Raw genomic sequence first — 16,132 nt, forward strand, 5'->3', positions numbered from 1 at the left:
ACAGAGAAAGATACCTACCAGGTTTTCTTCACACAGTTCTCTGAACTGGTAGAATTTCTGGGCCATAAGAAGTTGGGCACTGCCCACTGCGGTTCGGATTTTCCCTAGAACTGAAAAAAGCAAACAGACAAGAAGTTTACACATGTCTCATTGTTGAGACAGTCTGACAAAGCAAAGAGGAAGTTGCGCTGTAGTAATTAGAGAAGACCGCATGCAGACCGCACGCGCGCACACGCACACAGCCAGGTCGTGCCGTCGCTCTGCGCGTCTATGCAACAGAGACTCCTGAGTTAAAGTAGAAAACCAGCTTGGAAAAACCCACATGCTCACCAGGCATCTTTCTTAGGGATAACGGAGTTTTCCATCACAGCCCTGGATGTTACCAGGAGAGGAGGCAAATACTTCTGCTTTGATTTTTCCCTTTTACTGCAAGGATGAATTTCCAGTGTTTACCAGTCCGGTTAGGGATGTATTTGTGTCAGCAGTCATGGTCTGCTAGCTTGTTTTTCTAATCCGAAACCCAACACAAGGAAAGCAGCCCTGACTTGCAGGCGGGTAGGGATCTCATGGCACTCACCAAATCCCATCCACAGCCTTCCTTATTTTCCCGGAGCTCAGCCACTGGGACTGTCAGGAAAGAGCGAGCCTGGCCAATTGAAAGATTTTGTAAGGAGCGAACATTTTCAGCCCGTTGCCTAGGGAACGCCAGCACTGTCCCAGCTTTTACACTCCACAGACCAACGTTATTGTTCAGAGAGGTTTAATTCCCTGTGGTCTGTGCTGAAAATCCTCCCCTTTGCAAGCTACTTCCTGCCTTGAGTGAAGTCGAAGGGGAGAACCTTCCAACAGTGGGCGAGCTGAACATCCCTGAACATCTCTGAGCATCCCAAGCTCCGGGTTATCCCAGGGGCGCTCGCTCCGCCTGGTGGGGACTGCGCGGCTGGAGCCCGGCCACGCGCCACCGCCACCGGGCAGGAAGGAAGGGGAGACGGCGGCCGCAGAGAAAAACAGAGCAGGCGGGCCTCCCAGGGGCGCTTGCCCACTTGAATTTCTTCACTGGGGCCAGGGGGGATTTTATGGCACTGCAGCAACATTTTTGCTGCTGTAGTTTTGTTCTGACTTTACCATGCCTGAGACTCAGAGTGGAATTAGATATCCTTTTCTTGACCCCATTCCCCACAAAGACTGAGAAGACAACAGAAGGACAAGCAATGTCCTTTGGCTCAGGGTTTCCTGGTCAATTGCTTCTCTGTTAGTTTAAGGCTGCCAGGCTGGATAATAGTTCTGGCGGGCCACCACTGGTCTCTACCCAAATACTTCACACACGCTTTTGGGTCAGGAAGATCCCCTGGAAGAGGGGACGGCAACCCACAGCAGTATTCTTGCCTGGAGAATCCCCATGGACAGAGGAGCCAGGTGGACTACAGTCCATAAAGTCACAAAGAGACACAACTGAAGTGACTGAGGACGCGCACACACGTAACCAGGGCATCTCTGGACTTGGGAAGTCACCAGTCACGCCGGGAGGCTGAGGTGCAGAGACCACCTCCCTAGGGAGAGCTGGGGTCCTCCTTGAGAGCATCTGGCACAATTCTTCAGGCCTAAATGTTGGATTTTTTCAATCTATCTGCTTTTAAAATATTTGGGGATGGTTGCATTTTCCTCTTTAATCGATCCATCATGTCTGTGAGGCCTTCCTCCCTTTTCTTTTTTAATTAAAAAAATTTATTGGAGTAAAGTTGCTTTAAAATATTGTGTTAGTTTCTGCGGTACAGCAAAGTGAATCAGCCATACATATACATATATCCCCCTTTGTAGATTTCCTTCCCATTTCAGGTCACCAAAGAGCATTGAGTAGAGTTCCCTGTGCTATGCAATAGGTTCTCATCAGTTATCTATTTTATACATAGTGTCACCTCCCTCCATCTCTCAACACCCCAAAGCAGAAAGGACATGGGGAAACAGGGCACCATAGAAGCTAAAGGGTCAGGCTCTGAGCTGGCTGAGGGTCCTCTCTGGAAAATTTACCATCCATTGCTCTGGACAGGTCACCTAATCTCTGTTTTCTTATACGTAAAATGGGATTGAACCCAGGTCTCCTGTATTGCAGGTGGGTTCTTTACCACCTGAGCCACTGAGGAAGGCCCCCCCCCCTTTTTTTTTTTTACTGTATGTGGTGGCAATTAACTTTGCAAGGACTGGGCTGGCCCTCAACGCCAAGGCCAAAACAGCACCAGAGGAGGCTAAAAAGACATGTGGCATCTCTATAAATGCTGCTGCAGGGACAGTCCATGGGGAGTCTGGGAACTCATTCATTCACTTAGAAATACTGGGACTGGAAGCAATCAAACACCCAGTGCTTCCTGACTATGCCAGCTCCCCCATCAGCATGTCAGAACTCAGCAATAGAGCAGAGGACTTCCCTGGTGGTGTAGTGGATAAGAATCCACCTGCCAAAGAAGGGGACATAGGTTCCATCTCTGGTCTGGGAAAATTCCACATGCTGCAGAGCAGCTAAGTTTGTGTGCATCACACTGCTGAGCCCATGTGCTGCAACTACTGAAGCCCACATACCCTAGAACCTATGCTCCACAACAAGAGAAGTCACAGCAATGAGAAGCCCAAACACCACAATGAAGAGAAGCCTCTGCTCGTCACTAGAGAAAACCCGCACAGAGCAACAAAGATCCAAGGCAGCCAAAAATAAATACATAAAAAGTTAAATGGAACTCACAGCTCTTTAAAAAAGAGAGAGAGGGCAGAACAGACATATCTTCAACCTGGACGCTACCTATCAATTCAAAGGGGTCAATCTGGCTGTCCCACCTGTGGTGAAGGGTCTACAGTGGGTAGGCTAGGTGAATACCTTCCAGACCCAGCTGCCTACACCTAATTCATCTGTTTTGCTTCCTTGCCTGTCTAACTTCCTCTGTGTAACATACCAGAAAAAGCACAGACGCTGGAGTCTGAAATGCCATTTATCAGCTACGGATCCTGGAAACATTTATTGTACTGAGACTCTGCTCTCTTTATCTGCCGAGTGATCATAATACTATCTTCCTAGGATTGTAGACTGTAGATATGATGAAATCATGTGTGAAAATCCTTAGGGTGCAGCAGGAATTATAACTCCTATATACTTTCGACATTCTCGGTCATTCACCAGGGAAACAAAAGGTGACATATTCCCAAACAGGGGATTATTTCTCCTGCGAATCTTCACACTCCAAACTCTCTGCCTAACAGTGTGGATTGACTGAATGTCCTCTTTTTTGATCGCTGCCATGCAGGCAGACCTAGACAAGTGTCAAGGAGTGGGTGAATCATGTCTTTAATCATGTCTTTGTGTATATAAGGAATCCATAACAATTCTTCAGGGCCCCAGATTTTCATCCCTATCTGTAGAGTCTGGCATAGCTCCCCACCTACCAGAGCTAGAACAGTGGTTAACTGACTGACAGAGACACACAGAGGAGACAGGACCTTAACCAAGGATGCCTAGACCACCCTGTTGGAGCCTGTGCAGAAAAGAGACTTGCAAAATCAAAGATCAGATTCTTCCCGGGAGCCACAGTTGCTCCAGGCAAACAAGGTCCATCTTCAGGTGCAGAGCAGACCAGATACGCCCTGCTGGCCTGCAGGGTGCAGGGCCCTCCCTTCTCTCAGAACTGTGTTTTGCCACATGATTTAGAGCCTTTCAAATCCACGGGCTCCAAACTCAGTGCGTCTCTTGCTGCTGATCATTAGTCCTTGGAGATGGTGTTGGTCTGCTCCCTCCCTGACCCTCCTTTTCTGACTCTCATTCACTGGCAGCTGAATCCCTGCTCCCTTGTCTTTAGCAAAAACCTTGTCTGCTATGAGATGAAGAAAACAGAGGGAATCAGGCATGAATATTCACAGTGTTCTGCCTCTCCTGACACTTGCCGCCTCCCCCCAACCCATGGTCCCCTAAAACTCTAAAGAGGGGAGGTTTTGCATGATGGATGAGCAGTGATGGGGCCAGCATCAGAGATGTCAGGTGCGCGAAGTATTGCCATTCATTCTTGATGGAATCAGCCCAAGATTGACAAGCACCCCTGTGCTAAACAGCTCTCCACATCCACCCTTCCCATCTCCCTGTATCCTTGGTCCCACTCCCTCCTGGTTGCTCTTCCATCCCAGCCCCTCTTGACAGCTTTACCTGAGAGGCCTGGGAGCCACCTCAAGTCTCTCCCATCCTAAGGGGAAAGTCCTCCCCCATCTTGTGATCCCCTCTAGCTAACATAAAATCCCTCTCCTCCCCTGTTATGGGCTGACTTCTGTCCTCCCCAAACTCATCTGTTCAAATTCTAACCTCCAGAACCTCTGATCAGGACTGTATTTGGAGATGGCCTTCAAATCTGTAGTCAAGTTAAAGCAAGGTCATTAAGGTGAGCCCTCATCCAACATAACTGGTGTTCTTATAAGACAGTGGAGTTAGGACGTAGATACACACAGAGGGAAGACCAAACCAAAGGGAGAGGCCTCGGGAGAAACCGGCACCTTGATCTCAGCCTTCTAGCCGACAAAACTGTGACAAAAGAAATTTCTGTTGGTCAGGCCACTGGGTGGTATTTTGTCACGGCAGCCAGAGCATATGAATACATCCTGTTAGATGCTGGATTCTCCAAAGGGCAGACTCCTTTGCCCTCTACATCCTCAGCTCCCAGTGGTCTTGCCTCCCTGCAGTCTGGCTCTCCCTGCCCGCCCCCACTTCTGGACCTCTGCATTTGACACAAGGGAATTTCAGCCCCCTGAGCACTCACAGTGCTCTCTGGTCCTGACCTGGCTTCCCTCTTCCCTCTGCCTCCTGAATGTTGAACACAAAACTCGGTCCTGAGTCTACTTCCCTTGACTCCTGCGAGTGTGATCTCATCCATGCTCCTGGGTTCAGCTATTCTGTAAAAGAGGTTTATTTTGCTCAAGTTTGTAACTGGGGTTATAGCAGTCCCTGGTGTAGCATGTCTGAGCACCTGATCGACACCTCTTTGGATTTGTGTCCCCAAATCCACATTCCCTTCAGGCGATCCTAGTTGCTTACAGTGAGGGCTACAAGAGCCTTGTAGCTCCATCACCCCTCCCGTTCCAATTTGGAGGTTTGGCTTTGTAAAGGGAGCCGGAGAGATTCTTATCTCATACAATTCTCATGCTTAATAGAAGTGTTCTGTGCTCCTCTACCGTCCCTAAGATAAGTGAGAAACTCCTTTTAATGGGTCACCTGTTTAGCCTCACCTCTGCCCATTCCTATGATGCCCTAGGCTCCCAATCTCCCAAAGCTGGTCTCTCCACAGTGCCTTTGCTCAGGCTAAACACTGAACTGAGGGTGCCTCCTGCCTTGGGCCCACACTGACCTCACCCACTGGCCCCCTGCTCCTTGCTGGCCCCACCCCTTTAACCTCTCCCTGTCTTTGCACCTCAAATTCCCCTGCACAGATCTGTCTCTGCTCTCTCCAAATTCTTTGCAGCATCATCCATTTGTCTGGCTTTCTAACCAGACCAGGAGCCCCTTGATGGCACAGACTGAGCCGACGTAACTCCTGATATCCTGTAGAAGGAGTAAGTTTCAAAGTGAAATGACTCATCTGTAAACTTTATGTTAACCTGAAAAATTAATGGCAAGATTCCAGGCCTTAAGCATTCCACTTCTTTAAGATTTTACTGTGTCCAGCACCACTTTTTCATTACAATCTTGATTAATTAATTAGCTAATACAGTCTTGGTTGGGTTATTGTTCCTCTTGTATGCTCAGAAGCTTCAATCATGTCTGACTCTTTGCAACCCTATGGACAGTAGCCCACCAGGCTCCTCTGTCCATGGAATTTTCTAGGCAAGATTGTTCCTCTTGGTTTTCTGTTTATCACACTAGTTGTGCTGACTCTGGAGGGAAGAGCCAGACCATTTGGGATAAAGTTGAACATGTCTCTGGATGAATTAAACCTCCTTATCATCAACTTCTGACTTCTTTTTACTCACTTGGCCTCCTGTCACCATGTTTTAGACTTTAGGGGTAAAGAGGAAAAATGAAGTTTTAAAAGAGTGGATCCACCCACTCACTCCAAAGTCATGTGGATTTGTCAGACCAAAATCTGTGTGATTTCAAGTCAGATTATCCACGCGGAGACGTTTTTATTTACAAGTGTGTCCTCGTGGAAAAGAATTTTGCCAACTAACTGCCCAGCTGTTTCTCAAATACATTTGTGATCCAGAGCTGCTGTCAATAAAAGGTCTCCACAGAAAACATGGATCTGTTTCATTCCTGGCTGACAAGTGCTCTTGAATGTAACAAGAGCACTTTTTTTCTTTCTTAAAGGAGCCAAAACTTAAATGAATAAAGAATGATGAATTTATTAAAGGTTAATGAACAAAGAATAGAATTCTCAAGTAGAAATGATCTCATGGACTAAAACCAGAGGTCCATGGGGCTAAGCCCTGGGGGAAATATTTTGTTTGTAAAAAGCAACTTTTCAAACACTCAGTTAATTTTATTTTTCCCCAACTCTTACTCCAGGAGTCTTACTTGTAAAAGATGCTTATGTTCCCATCCATGTCTCCATTTACATCAGCCATGAACTAGAAACAGCATCTACATCACATAGACAGATACAGTTTTTGAGCCTTTGAAACTGGAATGAGATTAAATGAGTTAACATTTCCCTTGGGAATTGGGAAGGACTAAAGACTGCATTTGAAGTCCATTCCAATGATCTTCCACAGAAATAGTTATGGTCAGAGAAAGCAATGGGGAATCGTGCTCCATGAGGCAAGCCCTCTCTCTGCAATCTCTGCCTCTCTGTTGAGTAGAGATGTCTGGAATATTGAGAACAGCGCTGGCCCAGGAACCAGGAGAGCTGCTTCCAGTCATGGTCCTGTTTGCCTCTGTCCATCTCTACCTTTCCCTGCCTTCATGCCTCTGAGCCTCTCAGCCTCATATCACTCCCAGGAAAACACACCTGCAAAAGGATGCCCAGACCAGCACCAACACCTTCCTCTTTGTGCCCAGCACTGTGCAGAGCAAAATGCACCCAGCATTCTGGAAGATTAAACATAAGACACATTGCACCCAGTCTTCTTTTCATTACTGCTACTTCCTTTGTGGTCACTAATTTCAGGTTGGTCAGACCTTAAAAAACATGTATGCCTGTGTGTGTATGTGCATGTGTGTGTGTGTGTGTGTTGGGGCATGGAGGTGGGGAGGGACCTTTTGAAGGTCAATTCAAAGGAAAGATGGGACTAGAACCGGAAGGAGCTAGGATGCACCCACCTTACCTGCTTAGAAGCACTCAAGGCTTGAGGCAGCTGAGCTGCAGAAATCACAGCATGCTCCTGTGCCTGCCACCCACCAGTCTTCAGGCTGCAGAGAGGCCACAGGCACCCCGGGCAGAGCAAGCTTGGGATGGTACCCATCAACCGTTGAGGCGATGACTGTGCACAGCTTCCCCACTGTAACTCAACCTGAAACCTGGCAAACCCCATTTCAGGTTTCATTACCAGCCGGACGTCCGCTGCCAAGGCTCCCAGGCCTTCTGGGGGACTTAAGGCCAAGTTTCACTAATGGGGGATGCTATTACCAGGCAAAATGAAAGTGTTACTAATCTGCCTCCCTCCCACACATGCTTTGGGTTTATCCGTTCCTTGCAGATAAAGCCTGAAAGTTCCACATAGAAATTGTCCACAGTTCAGGAGGCAAAGCTAGATTTCCAAGCACAATCAACCAGTATATTTCATCCTGGGGCCACTGAAACCTGAGCCCATGTTTGGAGCCGGTGGTGCTGGACTGCATTCCTGGTGGGAGCCCTGCGCTCCATCTGGGCGTTTCGTCCTGGTCAGATAAAACCAGATGGGTCCCTGTAACATGCAGGCCCTCTCCAACAGCGTGAGGGACCATCTCCCTGGGACAGCTGTTTCACACAAGGGCCCATTGTCTGAGACAAGCTCGGGTCGGTTTACTTTGAGAGCTGCGGGAACATTCTGTCAGCTGCTATGGCTCCCTTGCTCACTGCAGATTTCTCTTAGTCTGTTATTGAGCCAGAAACCTACCATCAACTGTTAGGGAGGAAGGTTTAACCCAAGAACCAAAGTCTTCACGCTGCTTTCATTTTATCAGGAAAAAGGATAGCTCCCCACATCTGAAGAATTTATAGCTCGACTTTTGGAGAGCCGTGATTGTGTTTATTTTCTTTCTGGACTTCCTTAAGTACATTTGTCCAGTTTTTGGGAAAGCAGTGTTTTCCAGTCCTGGAAGGCCACAAACAAGATCCCTAGGAAGCAGCAGTCAGAATTAGGATGATAGCAACGTAAAATGACTGATCACTGAATAATTACTGCAAATTGGATGACTCTTTTTTTTTTTTTTTTTTCCCCCTTCAGGGCTTCCCTGGTGGCTCTGATGGTAAAGAGTCCTCCTGCAATACAGGAGACCCAGGTTTGGTCCCTGGATCAGGAAGATCCCCTGGAGAAGGAAACGGCTACTCGCTCCAGTATTCTTGCCTGGGAAATCTCATGGATTGTGGAGCCTGGAGGGCTACAGTTTATGGGGTCACAAAGAGTTGGACATGATTGAGCAGCTATCACTTTGTTACTTCAACTCTCTTATAAAGAAGGGTGATTGCAACCAACCCAGGCCCCAGATCTGAATCTCAGCTTCCCATTAAGCAGTCAGTTCTTTACAGGGGAGGGAGGCTGTGCCATGCGGTCTGTGGGATCTTAGTTCCCCAACCAGGGATCAAACCCACACCTCTGCACTGGAAGCACAGAGTCTTAATCACCGAACCTCCAGGGAGGTCGCAGAGCAGACGGGTGCTGCTCCTAACTTCTTTTTTTCCCCCTCAGACATGCTGTGTTTTGATTTAGGAAGATATTTAACTTACATTCCTATAAGCATGATGAATAAGTATGGATGTGATGATAGCAAGTCTGACTCATGTACCTTCAGCAGCTGCACAGTATTTTTTGGGGAGGGGGGATATTTTTGTGTGTGTGTGTGGTGAAATATACATAAGATCTACCATTTCAACCATTTTTAAGTGGGTCATTCAGAGACATTAAGCACATGCACTAAACATTTAAAAATATTTAAAATATGGAATAATTCTTGGGCCCCACAAGATAAATTAAGCAGGTGTGATTAGAATCATCCTTTCTCCCACCCAATCCTGCTTATCTTTCCCTGCTGATGGTGAAGATCATCTCTCCTGGGAGGGATCGCTCACGGAGCCACCATTGTCACGTACCCTGAAGAATGACCCTCCTGTCTGGGACTCAGCACAAAAGGTGGTCTGACGAGCAGACACATAGATCTGTGCTTGACCCATCTATCAAAGCCCTTTTTCTGTGTACACAGATTTTTTTTTTTTTTCCCAAAAGCCAGTTACTTAGACATTGGCTATGCCTGCCAAACAGAACTGGCTCCCCTTCCTTACTACCCTCCCCATTATTTAAAAAAAAAACAAGCAAAGGTTAAATTAGAGACTTGCTAAAACAAAGGCCCTCTGCAACCCCAGGCCCACTTATCAGAACAGAAGTGAGGTTGCCAAGGAGGCAGGAGCAGATATGTATGGAGAGCTTTGGAGGAGGCACTCAGGAACACACAGAGTGTTATTGTCTTGTCAGATGTTATTCATGTTGTATCTATTCCACCAGGCGCTTCTGTGTTCTGTGACCTTGGACAAGAGACTGCCAGAGAGCTGTTTAGAGGGCAAATAAAACAACACCTGTCAAGGCCTGTAGCCCACAGGCCCGGGGACTGTGAGGACAAGATGGATATTCTTTCATGAACTCCTATTCTCGATTTCTCCCTGTTCTCTGGTCAGATCCTCACTGATTTCCATTAGCCTCATTTGAAATTGGCGACTCTGACTGCGCATGTGCCTGCTCCTCTGTGCTGTTTAGAATTCTGGAACGCTAGTGGGTGGGAGCTTCCGTTTCATACATCCCAGAGCATGAAAGACAGAGAAAGTGTTCAAGTGCTTGTGAGTGGAATCTCATCCCAAGAACTAGAAGGGACATGCGGGTCCATCTAGCCCAGGCAACTGACAGACATGCAAGTCCTTCCCAGCCTTTTGGTGGTAGGTGTTCATATCTCTCTACCGGATCCTGCTCTCCACTTTGCCAGGCACTGCCCCTTCCAGCTTTGGGCGACAATAGCAGCGAGTTACTTGCTGAATATTTTGTAAGCTACTTAGGAAGAAAGGTTTGGCTAAAGAAAACACTTCTGTAAAACAATTTCCAAAATAGTTTCAGGATTCAAATACGTATTCACCAATTCCCTGCTATATGTCAAGAACTGTCAGAGGGACGGGGATATGAAGATGAATAAGACAAGAACAATTTCTGTCCTCAGACCTCACTTTTCAGTCAAGGAGAGAGATACATAGATTATCATCAAAAAATGTTGGAAATACCTGGCAGACAAATGTTTGGCTATTACAGAAGCACCCAGTTCAGCCCAAGGTAGTGCATTCTGCAAAAACTTCTAGAAGGTGAGGCTCAAGCTGAAGGAGGAGCCTTTTTTTGTAGGCTAGATGGGCTTATATGAACAGATGTTAGACATTTCTAATTTGAATCACTTTGATACATTTAAAAAACCGTATAATAAAGGCATTTACCTCTGAACTTTGTGTTAACTGTTTGATCTAAAGTTCTAAAACAATATTTTGAAAAATTAATAATTTGGACTTTTCACTATAGACAATTGGTTTTCCAACTGAACTCGAGAAATCTGAGGAACTTTTTGGTTGGTAGGGAGGGACATTGTTCCCGGGACTGAGACGACAGAACTCTGAGCCCTTATCAAAGAACTTAAAAAAAAAAAAAAAAACTTCACTGTTCTTCCTATTATTTTATTGGTGTTGGGTGTATTTTTTTTTTAACTGGGAAAAGGGGGCTCTGATATTGAAATATATTTCAAACTACAAAGGGAAACTCACTCCCCAGTGAAACAGGTCTCATTGCATACTTGCCATCTAAGATTACTCAGTTGACTGCTTTAAAGCAAAGCACCAAAAACACTCCCACACTTAGTTATCTTTGCTGGTTCTGCAGTCATGACCCTCACACCTCCCCCACGCCATCCCCAGGCAGCAACCTTGTAAAATAGAGGTAGAGCTAAAAAAGTCACTACTCTAAAGAAAATGTCCTTAAGATATATGGCTTCTTAATAGTAAGACAAGCAGTACCTTCGTGTACAAACAGCAAATTATTGTTAGAACAATCTAGTTATAACAAAATATTTTCATATGGATTAGGTTTATAAGTCCTATTTATAAATCAATATTTTATTTTTTAATAAATTAATAGTTTAAATAACATCTGAAGTAAACATTCTGGAACAGTGAATGAATAAGCAGTTCCTTCATGTTCAAGATACAAATATACTTCTCTTTCATCCCAAACACAGGATGAGAATCTGATTTCCTGGCATCATTTTCACCTTTCAAATACATACGCTTGTATCAAAATACATTGACTTGTTTTCATAACTTACACTTACCAGCTATGTAGGTGTCAAGGAAGATTCTCCTAAATCTTTATACATTGGCTATCCTCATGCATCATTACAAAGCTGGGTTGAGAGAAATAGATCTAGTCTCAGATGGGAAGAAAAGATAAGATTAAAAGAAAACACCACATGAACAGCTTCCCGGGTCATACTGGACGTTAACTGGGGGAAGCTGGAACAAGTTTGAATCAATGCAATGAATGACCTGAAATCTGCAAAATAGCTTGCCCTGTTGAGCAGGGCACCCGAGGCCATTGTTCCTTAGATGTGGGCAAGTTTACCACATCCCAGTAAAGTTTACTAGGCTTTGGGTTTGCTCATAAGGGGAAAGGAGAATAAGAAAACGCAACTGCTAAGACTTTCTTGGCTTCCCAGTGGCTCAGTTGGTAAAGAACCTGCCTACTAGTGTAGGAGATGTAGGAGACATGGGTTCAATCTCTAGATCGGGAAGTTCCCCTGGAGGAGGAAATGGCAACCCACTACAGTATTCTTGCCAGGAGAATCCCATGGACAGAGGAGCCTGGCGGGCTACAATCCAAAGGGTTGAAAAGAGTCAGACACGACTGAGCATGCATGCATATACATACACATAGAAGACTTTCTTATTGAAACCTGCCCCCACCCACTGCTATTAGGTGTTGCTTCATAACCCTGTCACCAGGGCACAGAGCATATTCTCTGTGGATCCACACCCAGGTGAGCATGCAGTGGCATGGACCGTTGGGGCAAGTGTCAAGGAGATTTGATTTTCCACTGCTAAGTTGTTTGCACTCATCATGAAAGAACAAAAGGAACATTACAGAAATATACTGATGGGTTTTCTAACCTGCTCTGAAAGGGAACAAATAAGCTAGTCAGTGGGTGGATAGGGGCCTGGAGGAGGAAAGAGCAGAGAAGAACTGCGAGCAAGATCCAGAGCAGAAATCCTGCAACATGTGAACTGTTATTTTCCAGTCTCCATTCTCATAAAAGTACTTCCCTTATGGAAAGCTCACTGCTCCCTGACACAGTTAGCTTGGTTTACTTAGTAAGTTAACTAAACATGATTTATAGAAAGCCCTAGATCTCATTATTAAAAAATTATTGTTTTTGTTAGGGATGATAATACATGATTGGTTATTAAAAAAAAAATTCCTTATCAGAGATGCACAGTGAAGCGACGAGATGTCTTGGATTTTCCTTAAGATCCTCTGGCAAAAATGATGACAACATGGGGGAAGTTGAGACTGGTCACTCATTGAACTGGGTGATAGGTACATGGAGATTTACTATAATAAATGCTCTACTTTTGTACGTGTTCTAAGATTTTCATGATAAAAAGTTAAATGATGACTTAAAAGACAGGTCTAAAAAGCCACATCATGATAATACTCCCACCCCAAAATGAAGGCAGGCTTAGATGCCTACCACTGATTTTCCCTGATTCAAATATATTATCAGTAGGAAGATCCACTGTTCATTCAATAATCGTTTTTCACAGGCAAATAAACATCCAACATTGATATACACACTGATTATAAACTATTTTCCAAAAATTTCAGTTTTTGGCAATGCACAAAACATGTCCAGGACTGTGGACATCTGGTAACTTCTTTGTCGCTTGTTAACAAGGATTGTTGTTAAAAGACCAAGTCTGAAAAGAACGGTGTGTGGGGCCTCCATTATTTATTTAACTTATCCACCCTTTATCATTTATTTAATCTATTAAAATGTGTTACTTGTTTTAGCGGCTGAAGATTTGCTTAAACCTAAGAAGGAAAGTGCAGGCTAAGCAAGGTTAAGAATGTCAATAAGCGTGGCGTCTACCGGCCTAGACACGACCAGCCTCGTTTTAATCTTGTATGTTAGTGAAAGTAGTACGTTTGGAAGATTATAAATATCCAAAGGATGCCTAGCTGGGGATCTTGAAACTAGTTAGAATTACTGCTCCTTCCCTGAGGAGTAACACCAATGGGGGAGCCTCTTGGGGAAGAGGAACCATTCAGAAGCCTCAGCGCATCCCACCATGATCCAGAGCCGAAAGTCTTGGACGCAGAGCTACAGAAAGTGTGACAACTACACGAGCAGCAATGCGCAACCGGAAGGAAGAAAGTGTCCCCGCCCCGCCCCGCCCCATCCCGGATGCCCCGCAACAGAAGCCCCGCCCACAGCACCAGGCGTTTGCGCGTGCGCATAAGCGGCGACGCACTTACTCTCCTCAGGAAGGTTGTTCTCCCGCTCTTCTCTCTCCATCTGCTGGCACCAGCCTTCCATGCGGTCCCGCTCCGCCTGGAGAAGCTTCAGAAACCAGTGGCCGTCCCGGTGGCACACTGATCTCTGCACGGCCTCCAGAGGGTCTTCGGTGATTGAATCAATCCAGGGGTCCGGGGGCGGCAGAATGGAAGGATCGAAGTCCGCGTCGAAGTCCTCATCGACTGCGCAGGCGTGGTAATGGTTTCCTGAGCCCTGGATGCTGACGGTAGAGGTGCTGGCATCTCGGGAGAACTGTCTGGCCACTGGGCCGGGGCACGAATTGTCCTCTATCGACTCCAGAGAGTTTTCCAGGTTGTCGTGGAAGTCCAGGTCGGCCTGCACGGCCGTCGTCACACTGTTGGAGCGAGTGAACCTGCGGAAGCTTGGAGGGATAGAGAGAGACTAATTAGTTAAGGATGTTTCTTGAAGCAAAACTACATTCTGCTTCTCGTTATGGGTGTGCCAGGAGGGGGCGGACAGTCCCATCCTCTCCATCTGTGGAGGTAGCCCCTGGAGGCCAGCGCATCAGTTGCCATAGCGCTAGTGTAAAGAACACGATCCCTCCTCTCTGGTCAGTATGAACGGAATGTGAAATCGTATTTGGAGTAAGTTTAGAAGCGGACCAACAGGCACCAGCTCTCAAAGCCAGATCGATGTCCAGGGTCCACCTTCTGCCCCAGTCTGCCATGGCTTGGATCCTTACATACAGTGATCAGTAAACTTGGTGAGGGGTAAGGAAAACAATTCAGTTATATCTTGCTTTGCTGTAATTTTCTTTGAAACAAGAGGGGGGGGGGGGAAGGGAACCCAACCCAACGTGGACCAAGACTATCTTGAATCCTGCATAACCACATTTCCCAGGGACATCTCTTACCTGAAGACAAACTAAAGTGCCATTAAGCTCCTCTTAAAATTAAAGCTCCTTTCCCTGATAATTCTCTTGATCACCTGGTCATAGTGATAATTTGGTACAAAGCCTTTGGGGCAAAATTAGCTCAGATCTAGAGTTCTCCAGTATCGTCTTTCCCTGTACCTTTAATGTCCCTTCCACAGTCCTCCCGAGATAAAATACAAGACAACTTGATAACAGCATTTTGTATGGACATCCATGCAGTTGGTGTCTCTCAGCCAAATGACTCGAGACACCTACAGCGAAGGTGAGGACTTATGGAAGGTGAGAGGGGTGAGGAAGGACAGGGGAGCAGCGAGTTCTTTCTCAGACAAGGGGCAGGGGAAGGCGTGGGTCTGAAGTAATTTAAAGCACACTCGGCAAAGTTTTCCTGGCTTCAAGAGCAGACAGGAAATGACGATTTAACAAGATATAAGAGTTTATAAGTCTATAGAAAGCAGCATCAGGTGTCTGTTACCCCACTTGATACTTATTTTTTTAAGGTAACTTCCTGATCTAATATTTTTTTATTCTGAAGAAATAATACATAACACAAAATTGACTAACAACTTTCATGTATATGATTCAGTGGCGTTAAGTTTGTTTCCATGGTTGGGCAGCCATCACCACCATCCCCCTCCAGAACTTTCTCATCTTTGTCAGCTGAAACTCTGTACCCATTAAACAACTCCCCACTCCACCTCCCTTCCCTCCAGCCTCTAGCAGCCAGGATTGCACGTTTTGTCTCTCTAAATTTGATTACTTTCAGTCCCTCATGTAAGTAGAATTATATAGTATTTGTCTTTTTGTCGCTGGCTTATTTTACTTAGCATGATGTCTTCAAAGTTCATCCATATTGCAGCATGTGTCAGAATTCCCTTCCCATTTAAGGCTGAATAATATCCCATTATATGTAAATACCACATTGTGTTCATTTTTTAATCCATTGATAAACACTTGACTTTGTTCCACTTTGTGGCTATTGTGAATAATTCTTCTATGAACATGGGTATACAAATACATCTTTGAGATTCTGCTTTCATTTGTTCTGGGTACATAGCCGGAAGCAGAATTGTTGAATTATGTGGTAATTCTGTTTTCCCTAGCAGCCATACCATTTTATATTACAACCAAAAATGCACAATTTTTAATTTCTTCACATCCTTGCCAATGCTGATTTTCTGACTTTTTCTATAGTAGCTGTTCTAATGGGTATGAAGTGGTGGATTTTCTTGGCTGGTTCATTGATTATGCCGTGTTATGATGGTTTATTTGCCAGTTGATTTTCAATTAACATTCAGTAGCGCCAGCCTTAAAGGAGAGTGCACTAAGGTCCATACAACATTTAATAAACCAGATAATATGTTTTTTTTTCTTAACTCTCCTGGAAACTCTCTAAGAGCCAGTGAGCCCCAGTATTCTAGTCCCTCGAAAATAAAGAATGAACAGACTGGAAATCACAAAAAGGAAAAGGTATAATCATCTCAGTCAGTCCC

The 16,132-nt window shown here is 45.4% G+C and overlaps 1 protein-coding gene across 6 annotated transcripts in view; it reads right to left on the bottom strand.

Annotated features, from left to right (window-relative positions):
- The window catches only part of DLGAP1 (DLG associated protein 1), a 288,426-nt gene that overhangs the window by 7,628 nt on the left and 264,666 nt on the right, over positions 1 to 16,132 (bottom strand). For all 6 annotated transcript variants that reach the window (XM_065932530.1, XM_065932529.1, XM_065932533.1 and 3 more), the window contains 2 exons: positions 13,708 to 14,129; positions 19 to 110 (listed from right to left, as the gene is read on the bottom strand). In XM_065932530.1, coding sequence (XP_065788602.1) covers positions 19 to 110; positions 13,708 to 14,129 — 514 coding nt within the window. The remainder of the gene's footprint in view (positions 1 to 18; positions 111 to 13,707; positions 14,130 to 16,132) is intronic.

Source organism: Muntiacus reevesi, chromosome 4 (assembly GCF_963930625.1).
Source record: "Muntiacus reevesi chromosome 4, mMunRee1.1, whole genome shotgun sequence".
In the NCBI taxonomy this organism is placed as follows: Eukaryota; Metazoa; Chordata; class Mammalia; order Artiodactyla; family Cervidae; genus Muntiacus; species Muntiacus reevesi.